At 43.0% G+C, this 12,791-nt stretch overlaps 1 protein-coding gene across 2 annotated transcripts in view; it reads left to right on the forward strand.

Annotated features, from left to right (window-relative positions):
• Positions 1-6,980: 6,980 nt before the first annotated feature.
• The window catches only part of ZSWIM8 (zinc finger SWIM-type containing 8), a 62,482-nt gene continuing 56,671 nt past the window's right edge, over positions 6,981-12,791 (forward strand). For both annotated transcript variants that reach the window (XM_068139829.1, XM_068139830.1), the window contains exon 1: positions 6,981-8,072. In XM_068139829.1, coding sequence (XP_067995930.1) covers positions 7,895-8,072 — 178 coding nt within the window. In that variant the 5' untranslated portion in view covers positions 6,981-7,894. The remainder of the gene's footprint in view (positions 8,073-12,791) is intronic.

Consider the following 12,791-nt stretch of genomic DNA (forward strand, 5'->3'; position numbering starts at 1 on the left):
ACAAGACTTCATAAGGTTCAACAAGACCAAGTGCAGGGTCCTGCACCTGGGCCTGAACAATCCTCATTATCACTACAGGCTGGGAGATAAGGTGATAGAAACTAGCCCTCTGGAAAAGGGAGTTCTGGTGGACGTGAGCCAACAATGTGCACTTGCAGCCCAGAAGGCAAATCACATCAAAAGAAGCATAGCCAGCAGGTCAAGAGGTGATTCTGCCACTTTCCTATGGTAAGACCTCATCTTAGACAGGACATGGAGGAGGGCCACAAAGATGGTCAGGTGATCAGGGGGCTGGAACACCTCTCCTATAAGGACAAGCTGAGAGAGCTGGGGTTGTTCAGCCTGGAGAAGAGAATGCTCCAGGGAGACCTAATAGCAGCCTTCCAGCACCTCAAGGGGTCTGCAATAAGGTTGGAGAGGGACTGTTTAAGAAGGCCTGGAGTGATATGATGAGGGACAATGGTTTGAAATTAGAGAAGGCTAGATTTAGATTGGATGTTAGGAACAAGTTCTTTACTATGAGAGTGGGGAAACACTGGAACAGATTGCCCAAGGAGGTAGTTAGGGCTCCATCCCTGGAGATATTCAAGGTTAGACTTGATAAGGCTCTGAGTAACCTGATCTAGGGGAGGATGTCCCTGCTTACTACAGGGGAATTGGACTAGATGACCTTTGAAGGTTCCTTTCAACCCAAACCATTTTATGATTCTATGAAATGTCCAAATGTGGTATCAACTTAAAAAAAGAGAACTTGCAATTTCCTGATCTCTTGGAGAAATGGCAAACATCTCTTTCCAGTTCCTTTTAGCTCAATGCTACTCCTTGAATTTATTTGTGAACTTGTAGTGTATATTAAAGCATGCCAGACTGTCACCTTTGCTAATGGCAGAAGAAAGAACAAAGTGTGAAAAAGAAAACAAATGCTCTTGCAGGTTACAGTGAAGGGAAGAGTAAAACAATACTTCTAACCTGTGAAATACAAGATACCACACAAAATATGCTCAGTAACCCTTGCAGGTATTATTATATATAAATGGCATCTTATGCATTCTGAAGAGTAGTAATGTTTATACATAAAGCCTTAGACATAATTGTTGTCTCCTGCTTTAAACCAAAAAATTTAACTGCTGTTGCAAAGCGTTCCCCTACTGGTTCCATTTCTCCTCTATGTATGTAGTTACCAGACACCTCACAAACAATGAATTCACTTTTTAGTAAGGTTCTAATATCAGGAATATGTTCATACTCTATAAGATTCCAAAGAGAGAACCTTGGACATCATCAGTTCAAAGTCTCTTGTGGAAAGGATTAGTCAAGGATTGGAAACTGCTCAGTCCAAATGGAGGAAATTTGTTTTCCAGAGCTTGCGATTCCTCAGGGCAGCTTTGCTTTCAGCTTCCCAGTATGCAGTGTCTGGTAAAGCTCTGTGTGTCTTACACAACTGCTTGTCTAGATAGAAGCAGAGCAAGGGGAATGAGCTATGCGCTGTCCCTTCTTTTGTGCTAATGCAGTATTTATCCATCTGTTCTACAAGCCCAGTGTCTTGTGAGGTCTGTAGGGAGGTTTAATATCTGTTGTTAACAGTGATCTTCTAGGAGGAATTATTTCCAGTTTGCTATAGTGTCAGAGTGGCTGAGTGCAGGAAACCATTCTTCTGCACACTCAATGTATTACTCAGACACAAAGCCATATGAATGCTTTAAAAATTTGCCTTTGCTTGTCATTTCCGAGTGTCGTATCGCGTGCAAAAAGACAATGAAATCTTTGCCGAGTCAGAATGCAGCTGAACAGCTGGGTCCTGCTGCATCAGCAGACATAAAATCTCTGGAGTGCTTTATTTTGTTATTGACTCTCTGTTAGATTCAAGCCAGAGCGAGGATGTGTTTTACTTCTGAAAAGCTCAGAAACAAAGCTATGCTAGCTATGACTTCTAGACTACCACACAACTCACCAGCAGAAAGCTGTTTCTGGGGTGCAATGCAGGCTCTCTTTGATCTGTGGTCTTTAGTGACAGCTTAAGACAGGAAACAAATATAAGTGTTGCAATTCTGCTTCAGGGTATGTGTGAGCACTACTGTGTGTCTCATGAAATGCTGCATTCTGAAAATTGTGAGCAACAGAAGCAATGGAATTTTGAAGAGCAATTTCCTTCTTCTGAAATGAGAGCAAGGAAAAGAGGGAAAGAAAACCAACCAAAAAAAAACACCCTCATCCCAAAAATATATCCCTGTAAAGAAGAAACCATTTTAGTGGCAACCTTGTCATCACTGCTGGATTTCTTACTGAATTTCTTTCTTCTTAGCAGAGGACTACTGAAATTGTCAGATGCTATTTTTCATGGTCTCCTCATTAGTGACTATAATTGTTGTGGTATCTACAAGGGAAATCCATGCCTCTCTCATGCAATGAGTTGGCTGCAAAAAAAATGGATGAGTGTTTTATGAACTCCTGTGCCTTTCTGACCCATACTCCTGAGGCCAAGGAAAAGCAAGTAATCACACCTGCACTCCCTCACATTTGCCAGGGGAACAACACACCCAGGTCTGGTCTGTTTATGTCAGAAGACACTTTTTTTCCCCCTTCGTTCTTTTGAACTGCATTTTAAAATAGAAGTGCAAATGTTCACCTAGCTTTCCTTTCCTCATTACTTTCATCATCTCTCTCATGCTTTCAGCCAGCAGTGTTTGAGAAAGTGAAAGCAAGATTTCTTTGGAAGTTTCCACAACTTGTGATCTCAAAGCTTGGAAGAAGGAGGAATGGGAATGAGGATTGCTCCAATTTATTGCAATTAAACATAACATGCTGAAACCCACTTAAAATTTGAAGCATATCACATTACTAAAGTTCTCTACTGTTCCTACTCTCCTCTGCCTTTCTTGATATAAGGTATATTCTCTACTGGATTCTGGTAAAAGCCAACAGTGGTGTGTTGCACTAATGTCAACAAAAGATAGTGGTGAGCAGCACCACGTTTATGCCATCACAGTATCCCCATGCCCATTTGTGCCATTTCAAGTACCACAATGTGTACAAGGTATTGTGATACCTTCATGTATCTCTGCTTTCTCATGTGGCACAGATTCTTGGCAATACCCTTGCCCAGACTGCTGTTGATGTTTCCCATAATCAGGCAGGTATGTCTCTCTCTCAAATTGCTGCTGGTGGTGTGCACCAACAGGTTATGTGGCAGTAAAAATTTGATCCAGTCAGGCATTAACACCAGAACATGTGACTGAGCTTGCCACAATGAGCTGTGGCTTACTGCCTTGTGCCTAGCTTGCACAGAGTCCTGCCTTCATTTGCTGGCCTAGTGCACCTGTGGGGTACACAGTGCACCTTGGTGTGTGGTGTGGCTTGGAAGAACAACCTGTTACTAACCTTAGCCACCACCTAGGAAAAAGACTTGCAAGAACACCAAAACAGTGTCAGGATGTCATTTGCAGCCTGGCATTAACCAGCCATTAACATGGTAAAAACCATGAAAAGCCATTTTCATCTCTTCGTGTTCTTTCAGTATTCAGCACTGAGAAATAGGCAGCAACCCTGTGGCAAACAATTCTTACTTCATCACACAAAATTTTGCATACTGTAGAAATTTGTCTTGTCTTTTCTGTGCATGTATTCGTTCATTTGCTTCAAAGTTTTTGCCAGCTGCATCAAACAGGGGGAGTTCAAGAGAAACTATAGGAAGGAACAGAATACCTGGAGTAGAGTAGTGCTGGGCCTCATCAGACCAAGGCTGGGGAGACAGCATGAGTTATACCCTGCCAAGATGGACAGGCTGGGGGGTTGTGGCTGGAACATGGCATGCAGTACAAGTACCCACTTGACAGAAATGGCAGGATCAGAGAGCCTGAGAGATGCTTCTTGGCAAAGAGCCCAGCATTTGGCAGACTATTGAGAAACAAATCAAGCCAAAACAGAAATATCTCAAATTAATGAATGGATGTACTATGCAAGGCTTTCTTACCTGGAGTAGTGTCTCCCTATTCCACCCTCCCCAGCTTCTAGACAGTGGGCATCTTCTTGGAGCATTTGATTCAGATGCTTGATGTCATGAAAAGCATCAGCCTGCTCCCCCATGGTCTCTCCTCTCATGGTGTCCTTGTTCTTTCTTTCCACTGGAGGATGCAAATCGTCCTTGAATTTGGGGATTCCCAAACACTGCCCTGTAAGATTCCTATTGAATTCGGGAATTATTTCTGCATCTTAGTTTAAGAGAGGATAATCCTTTTCAAACTGTGAAACAGAAACCCTGCTGACAAGAAGCATTCATTACTGACACTACCTTCTGAGTCCAGGACCAAGACAGTACTCTGCATTTTCTGAGGTTACTGAGGTGTCTATGTGAGCACCTGCATCACTCCTCAAATTCACAGACCAGCTCATGTATGGAAATGTTCTCCTCACAAAACCAAACAGGTCCCATACCCCTACCTGGTTAAGAGTGCAGTGGGCTATACCTGAGGAAAATGACACATTACCAGGAGTACAAAGGCAATGATCAAATCTGCATGCTGCACTGACTGTTGTTTTGACCTCGGCTACCACTGAGGGCCATTTTGTGTTGATCACAAGGTCAAAGTTTTTGTTATGTATTACATTCCATTGTGAGGTAGTCTTAATCTAGGCAGTTTGGCAGAGGGCTAATTAAACTCCAATTCTGGTAAATTCATAGGTAAGAGAGGCCTAGAAGTAAATCTAACTGAAAAAGCAGAAGTGATATTTCTGAACCTCAGATCATAGGCAATGATAAAAGAACCCATGGGCTAGTTATTAAAGTAACAGATGTGTAGGGTGGTGTGGCAACAGCTAGAGCTACGTTGATGGAGATTCCCCTTCAGACATCGGTGGAGAACTTCCTATCAGAAAAGTCACTTTGCACCAGCTCAGCACTGACCTACTGCTGTGGTGGTTTTGAGGATATCAAGTATTCTATCATTGCTATCTTTGTGGAACCAAAGTCTAAACATTTTGATTTTGTAGAATTAAGGACAGAGCTCTGCTTGATGCTCTAAATCCCCAGGCTCCATTGAGTATCATTGTCTGCTTGCCTCTACACACTATAGAAAGGGACTGAGCATGGTAATTACTTAATCACCCAACTGTGTGTCATTACCTCTCAGGGTAATTACAACAACTACCGTTAAGAGTATTCCTTACTAGCTGAAAAACAGGTTCTAGGCAATTCTTCTCTTTTCTCCAAGGAAGAGCCCCTGCATTTCAAAGAACCTGAACTAATAGTTTGATACGCCTAGTTTTGTGTAACAGACTAATAAAGATCACCTATCAGATTTCAAGCTTTGCCAGGTGCATGTGTGCATGAGTAAAAATGAGCTCTTCCTGTGAATTTGGAAAATTTGCATACAACCTGATGGCCAAAGTGTCTGAATTAAAAAAGCACAGCAAGCCTATTAATGTTGTGAGTTTATTCAGCTAAAAACTATTTATGGAAAAAGACATGAAGTAAATACTTTTCTCATGCATCTGACTGTTACCTCAGATATCTGCTTGAGAGGAACCCCTGAATTTACTTTTCTAAGTATTTTCAGAACAGCAGCTTTGGACAAGCAACACATTGTTAGATGAAGTCTGTGAGAAAGATTTGAGGAATAGGGGGACTGTGAACTCTCCATTCTTCTTTACAAGTAGGAAAGCTACCACCTCCCTTTGTTCAAGGTTCTGGCCCTTCCCAGAAGCCACATTATACTCTGAAAGATCTGACAGCTGATGACCACTTTAGTAATATAGCTTTACATTCACAGTCGTAAACTGGCAATCATTACATATGTAAGAACAAAGCCATGCAGATAGTTTGAGACTTATGGTGCACATCAAGGACTATAGTGAATTAAGATGAGGGAGATCATGTTCCCAGACCCACTTGTTTCTCTCAGCTCTACGATTATCATTATGTAGTATGTCATTCTTTAGAATGTCATTCTTTTTTCTGTTTTGTTTTTCCTCCATTGTTTGCTTTTTCCCCTCTATACAAATATAGGACGGTAGCTGCAGGTCCAGCCTATAGCTGTTTGGCTGACAACTCATAAAGAAAATTTGGTATTTTCAGTTTACTTTCACAATGAACTAGATCTTCAAATTAAAGTTATAAAAACCCCTCAGCTATCCCTCTCCCCTCTTTCAGTGGGAGTAGGATAACCATCCCCAACCTGCAGCTTATGTAACTGGCAGGCTAGTTACCTTATCTTTTAATTTTGAAGTTGTTTGGTCTCCTGCGCTCCCCAGACACCTGCCTCCTTCCTTCAGACTTCTGTTGGAAGAACAAGGGACTTTCTTGGCTCGAGGAAAGAGGTCACTGTGGTGTGACTAGTATTTCTGACAAGGACTTAATTCTTGCAAGTGTTCTCTGCTACTGGAAAGTTTACCATTTCTTTCATCTCCAAACAGATGAGCACAGCTGAGTTATTTCTACCTCATACAACTTTTCTGCAATATGTTCTGGGGGAAAAAAAAAAATAAACCCACGTTTTTTGCATAACTGGTGCACTCCCGCTGCCTTTGGCTGTATGCGTTGGCACAACAGACAAGCTTTCATTTTACTATAACCCCTTCAATGCAAACCCACCTCGCAGCTTCGGCCTGTCCCCGGGGGCACCCGCTTGTTAAAAAACAGCGCCCAGGCCCCCACCGAGCACCATGGCCTTTTCCTCGGGACGCTTGCCTTCACAGCAAGCCTAACTCGGGCATCAGATACTCGTTTTTCCAGAGACAGTCCTTTCAGCTCTCCCCTTCCTCGCTGGCCCAGTGGGGCTGGTCTGGCTCTTGGCTCGGCCCTTCCGGGAGATGCGGCCCACTCCCAACCCGCAAGCAAGGCCCGACAGCTAACTATCCCGCCAGGCGACGAACCGCCCGGCTGTCCCAGCATGCCGTGCGGCTGTTGGGGCCCGGCGGCGGAAGCCGGAAACACCGCGGAGGAAGTAGGGCTCAGCTGGTGCGGGGGGGGGGCGGTGTCGCAGGTGAAGCTGGGAAGCGCGGAGCCATCTTGGTGCCCGCGCCGGGCAGGGACCCGCCGCCGCGCCAGGACAGCGGACCGCCACCGGGCCGGGCACGGGGGGGCGTCCGCGCGCGGGGCCCCGCTGGCCATGGGCATCTAGAGCCGCGGGGTCCAACCGCGACGGGAGCGGCGGCGGCGACAGGTTGTCTCCTGCCCCTATCCGCCGGCGACCAGAGCCGAGCTCTCCCTGCCTGCCGTCGCCCGCGCCCCCATGAGGCCGGAGCCTCTGCCCGCCGCCCTCTGGCGCCGGTGACGAGCCCCTAGGAGGTCGCGCCGCCCCCATCGCGGGCTCCCCGTCCCCCCCGAACCGTTTTTAAGCCTCCGCGAGGGGGAGGGAAGTTGTTCCCCCCCAACCTCCGCAGCCCCTTCCCGCCTTCGCCCTCACTCCGGTTCCACCGAGAGTGAGAAAAGCACAACCTCAGGGAGACTGGCCCTACGCACAGATAGCTGCTTGCCCACAGCAGGAGCCCCGGCGAAGGAAACCGGCCCCTTCTCTCGTTCTCTAGTCTCGGGGCCATTGGCGTTGGAAGCTTTCAGACCCTCCGGCCGGCACCTGTCCCGTCTGGAGACAGCTCTCGTAGACTCACCAACTCCCCGCGCCTCGACTGTATTTTGTGGACATAAGCATTTTTTCCCCAACTTTTTTTAAGAACTTGCTTGCTTGGATTTTTTTTTCCCCCTGGGATTTTTACGAGCTATCCCGTAGTTGATTTCCTGCTTCTTCCACCTCAGATGCGGGTTTTTTTTCCTGGTGGTGTAATATGGGGATCGACTTCAAATTGAGATTTTAAGTATTGCAGAAGCCCTCAAGTCCATCCACCTGTTTAAAGTGAGCAGTGCTCGCTCTTTCTTTTCTCCCTACGTCGCTTGTCGGATGTGATGGATCTCATGTTCGCAGAGTGGGAGGACGGGGAGAGGTTTTCATTTGAAGACTCCGATCGCTTTGAGGAAGACTCTCTTTGTTCCTTCATCTCTGAGGCAGAGAGCCTTTGCCAAAACTGGAGAGGATGGAGGAAGCAATCGGCTGGACCCAATTCTCCCACTGTCAAAATGAAAGGTGAGATCAGCTGGTTTCATTGTGATGCTCTTTGGACTCCTGGAAGTTGTGAGGCAAGGGAGGTTGGTGGGTGAGGAGATCTTCAGAAAGAAGTTGCAAAGAGATTGCAGTTAGGATCACTGTCAAGATATTTTTGACTGAAGTTTGAAACTGGAAACTTAGACAAAGCTATCTTTTGGGTGAGTTTTCACCTGCATGTGCCCTACTGTATAGTAGTTCTGCTTTCCTGAGTACATTTTGTGGGCTTGCGCTTGGAAATCTGAAAAATCGTTTATGAATAAACTACAGACTTGGCTTTAAATAAACCAGTTGCATGGATTGATATACACTGAGGCTTCATATATTTTTTTGTAACTGCTATGAAGCTACTCATGTAGATCCATGTAAGTCATTGCATAGAGCAGTCTGTTTTCCTTGTCTGTTTCATTAAGTTTGTCTTTTTTTGTACTAAACTAACATACTTTCTTTGGCAGTAGTAGAGCAAGTGGGCCTTAAGACTGTTACAGAGAAGTCAGCAAATTATGGTGTGTCTACTTCAAGAGTTGTTATATTTCCTTTCCTTTGATAGTCATTTAATAGCAGACAGGAAAATATATAACAATAATGACCCTAAAACTCATTTAGCTAATAGCTCTTTGCTTGAATATTGTTTTAAAGTGAAACACAATTTCTATTTTATCCTGACCCATCTTGACCCTATAATTCAGGTGGTTATACCAAGCAGAGGCAGATGTACAGTTAATGGAAATTACACAAGTTCTTTCTACTCTTCCTTGTATCTCTTTTCTTTCAATTCAGTGTCAGCAATTTTCCTGTTATTGGTGACCTTTGTGACCATCACCTGCCTCATTAACATCTCCCACTCTGGAACTGTGAAACTTTGTTCACTTCTGAATGTTGGCCTTAGATGAACAGAGAACACAGTTTATACTGAATTGTGCTGAAGTCTGGTCATGTTACATTATGGACACATGTTCATTTGTCACTGGATTAGGACCAGAAACTACACTTTGCATTCACCATAGGCTTTCCAGAGCAGCTTAAATTTAAAATCTTCAGTAGATATGAGAACTATGCCTAGTCCTGGGTATGTAACTGCTTGTGTCTCCTAGTTGAGAATAGTCTAACTGTAGTTGAGGGTGGGATGGAAACAAACAAAAAAACCCCAACAAACCCAAACCACCCAAAACAAGAGAGAGGGAAGTGCTCAATAGATGTTCGAGTAGCTCTCTTGGATCCTGCTGCTGGGGCGCATTCGTTTTACTGTGGAACATTCTCCTGGTGTAATGAAAGGGAACATTGTTGCCACTGTGTTGGGATTTTTTAAGACACGAGTCCTGAACAACAGAAAGAAGCATTTGGCACAAGGCAAAACACGTTAGCTTCATGTTTTGCTTTAAGTCTTGTTGTATACATTAACTTGCTGAAAAGGAGATGAAGTTTTGAAAACATATCACTGTGGCAATACAGACATCTATTTTGGCATAGGCACATGAAACTGCTTTGTACAGACCTACAGGTCAGAGTGGTGCTTGAAAAGGTGATCATATTTGTTCAACTTGGAAATGCTTTCAGCCAGCTGTTTTCCACTCTTCGGTGTACGACTGTGTGTTTTCCCTGGGTCCTGGCCTAGTTCCTTTATCTCTCTTGACCGAATTAAAAGCAAGCAACAATTACTCTCTTCTGTCATCCACTTGTTGCATTAAAATGAAAAATCACTTAAGTAGATTGTACATTCTTCCTGTTCTCAGTCTCTTGCCTGATATAAGAAGCACAATAGTTACCATTATTGTAATAATTGTAGTCAGCTACACCACATTGAGGTGTTGCTTTTCTGGGTTCTGCAAACCACATCGGCAAGGGCTGTATTGCTTGTACTTGGTTCACATGTTTTAGGCTTTGTCTGTTGAGAGACTTAATTCTTTTGTACCAAAGTTTTACTTTAACAAGAGAGCTGTTATTAAAGGATACTGTTGCTTGCTTTAGGGCCTTTGCTGGCAAATCCCAGGTTCTGATCAGAGTTATTTTGAGAAGTATGCAAACATGGACTTGCTGCCTAAATAATTATTTACCTGCTCTGCAAAGTCACGTATGATGCTGCTAACATAGAACGCTTGCGAGTACTTTACTGTACACAGTGAATTGCAAGCAAGTCTGGTGTGATGAGGAATCTCATCATCTGGAATATCCTTGCATTTCAGATCTCTGGTACAGATTTTATAATTTTTAACTCCTCTCTTTTGACAGTGTTTTTGTAGTCAGGAAGAAGTTAGTATTGAGAATTTGCCAGATCCTGAGGTTGTCAGTTGCAGTGAGTCTTCTAAAATGTGGTAATTATGAATTGAGCTGTCTGTTTTTATTGCCACAGTTTACCATTTGGCAGTGGCCTCTGCTGTAGTTGCCTGTGCAAACAAAAAATGAGCTTAGACGCTGAGTTCTTGAGTGTAAAATGCTAAAGAAAAACAAGATGGACTATATTCTGCTAGCCTTTTCCCTTCAGTTTGGAGTTCAGCCTGTGTTTTGATTTGGAATCAGCCAGACAAGTTATGTAATAAAAAGGATTTCTAGCTTTTTTCAGTTGTTTTCAGTTTCCTTGTGAGCATCCAATTCTTCATTAATTAGTTCAAAGAGCGTCCCCTTGAGACTGATGGGAGTGCGGCTGGCTGGGGAGTCCTGTTCTTGAACCATCCATAGACAGCTTTCTTACTTTTTGCAGCTGTTTATTTTCTTCTTGGGTATTTTTAATATTATGGATATACTTACTGTAAATTTAACAATAAGGCTTGGGGTAGCTCATTGCAAATATACATAGTATTCACTACAGAGGCTCAGTTTGTTGGAAAGGTGATGGAAGGTGGAAAAAAATACCTGAGTTTCTCCAAAATGAGCCTTCAAAAGGAATTCTTTATGAAATGAGGTATCCTGAATGGGTACATCATAAAGATAGGTCTGTAACTGGTTACATTTCCTTTATACAATTTTCACTATGGTGAAGTCCTTTTAAAGTCTTTTTATGTTACTTTCTGAAAAGGAGCCCTCTCTTTAAATGTAGAATTGCTGACGTAAAGGAGGAATGCATTGCATCCACTTTATGGATGTCCTTAGATTTTGAAACTGCACTCATTCTTCACTGTTTCACCTGTACTGAAATCCCAGAGGAAACTTCAAAGCATGCCAGTTTTGGGAATACTGGGAGTTCTTTCATAATTTTTAACCTGTATTGTAGGAATGGCTTGTTCTTTTGCTTGACTACCTTGATTGCTCTTTTTTACTCCTTGGTGTTTTTATTTACTCCTTTTTGTTGTTGTTGTTTTTGATGGGATTAATGCTTCAAACTGATACTTGGCCATTGCCTGTATATATCATTGATTAGCAGCTTTCAGCTGTACTAGGTAGAAATGGGATTCTGCTCTGAAGTTAAGGTGAATGGATGCTTTGAAGAAGTCCTTGTAGTGTACACAGAACCATCAGGTTCCACAAGTTGGTTTGTGGCTCCAACTGGCTTTGTTCCATATCAAATTGCATCCCACCAGTTTGTTAATGAATGCACCCACTTGCCTTTTCTCCACTTTTCTCTAGGCAGTCTTTTCTTTCCCAGAAACTTATGATCTACTCATTTGCCTTCTCACCTTTTAGAACTGTTGTATTTTTAATTTGTAATGGAAATAAGCCTAGTGTTTCTGCAAGTGTTTTGTTATCACGGGGAGATTTTTATGATGGAGGTCTTAAGAGTAAATGTTCAAGTATGCTCATTATCTCCCCAAACCCACTGAGGCTTTGTTTATTCTTGAAAACTTCTAAGTTCTTTCCCACTCTTAGTCCTTTCTGTTTCACAGTTTCTGAAGCATAATTGTTTGCCAAACACTTAGAAATACTGTATGATCGCTAAATAGTGTGTTCACAATATTTGTTGCTCAGTTTGTATTTACTTACTCATACCAGCTTCTGCTGGAAGCATGCTGATGAGTTGTATTGAAACTATTTTCTATGGGCATTTTAAGCTTGAACTATTGTATATGCATTGCAAAACCCCATCAGACTTAACTAAAAATTGATGTAGGCAGTGATCTCCTAGAAAACGTTCTCGCTATCCAGCTCCAGACAATTTAGGTTCTTCCAAACTGTTAAAAGTGCCCACAATGTTAAGTTCTGAGCACAGTGCCTCAACTATAAGCTGTAGAGAGGGAATCATTGGCAAAGAATAGACAGAGCCTGAGGTGAGGGATACAGTGATCAAAATCTGAGCAGTGTCTACACTGGTAAAATGACAGTGACTGATTTTCATTAATTTATACAGGCAAAGAATAGGTGACTTAGCAACATTTCTTCCTTGGGATTGCCAGTAACTAATTAATTTGAGTTAACCCTTCCTCTAGTAGTAATTTGCAGAAAGCAGCCGGAGAAACACGTAGGCTCTTTCAAATTACTACTGTGCTCTTCAGACTCATGTTCTTTTTGGAGAAGAATGTTGGTGCCATCCAAAGTTGGTCTGCTCCTTGAGCGTGGTGACGCTGGAAATGAAGACTTAAGTGTTTTGCTGCCATTTTGTCACTGTGTATTATAAAGTTACAACCGATTTATTTTTTTTTCTTCCTACCTCAGTTGTGCCTCTGGTATTAAGAGATTAGGTAAGCACCTCAGGCCTCCGGAAGGTACAGGTGTAATACGTCTTATTTGTCGTGGTGTTTTTTTTTCTCAGTACAACACATGCCAAATCTG

The sequence above is a fragment of the Melanerpes formicivorus genome, unplaced genomic scaffold (genome assembly GCF_026170545.1).
Source record: "Melanerpes formicivorus ecotype bairdi unplaced genomic scaffold, bMelFor1.0.p_v2 SCAF_6, whole genome shotgun sequence".
NCBI lineage: Eukaryota > Metazoa > Chordata > Aves > Piciformes > Picidae > Melanerpes > Melanerpes formicivorus.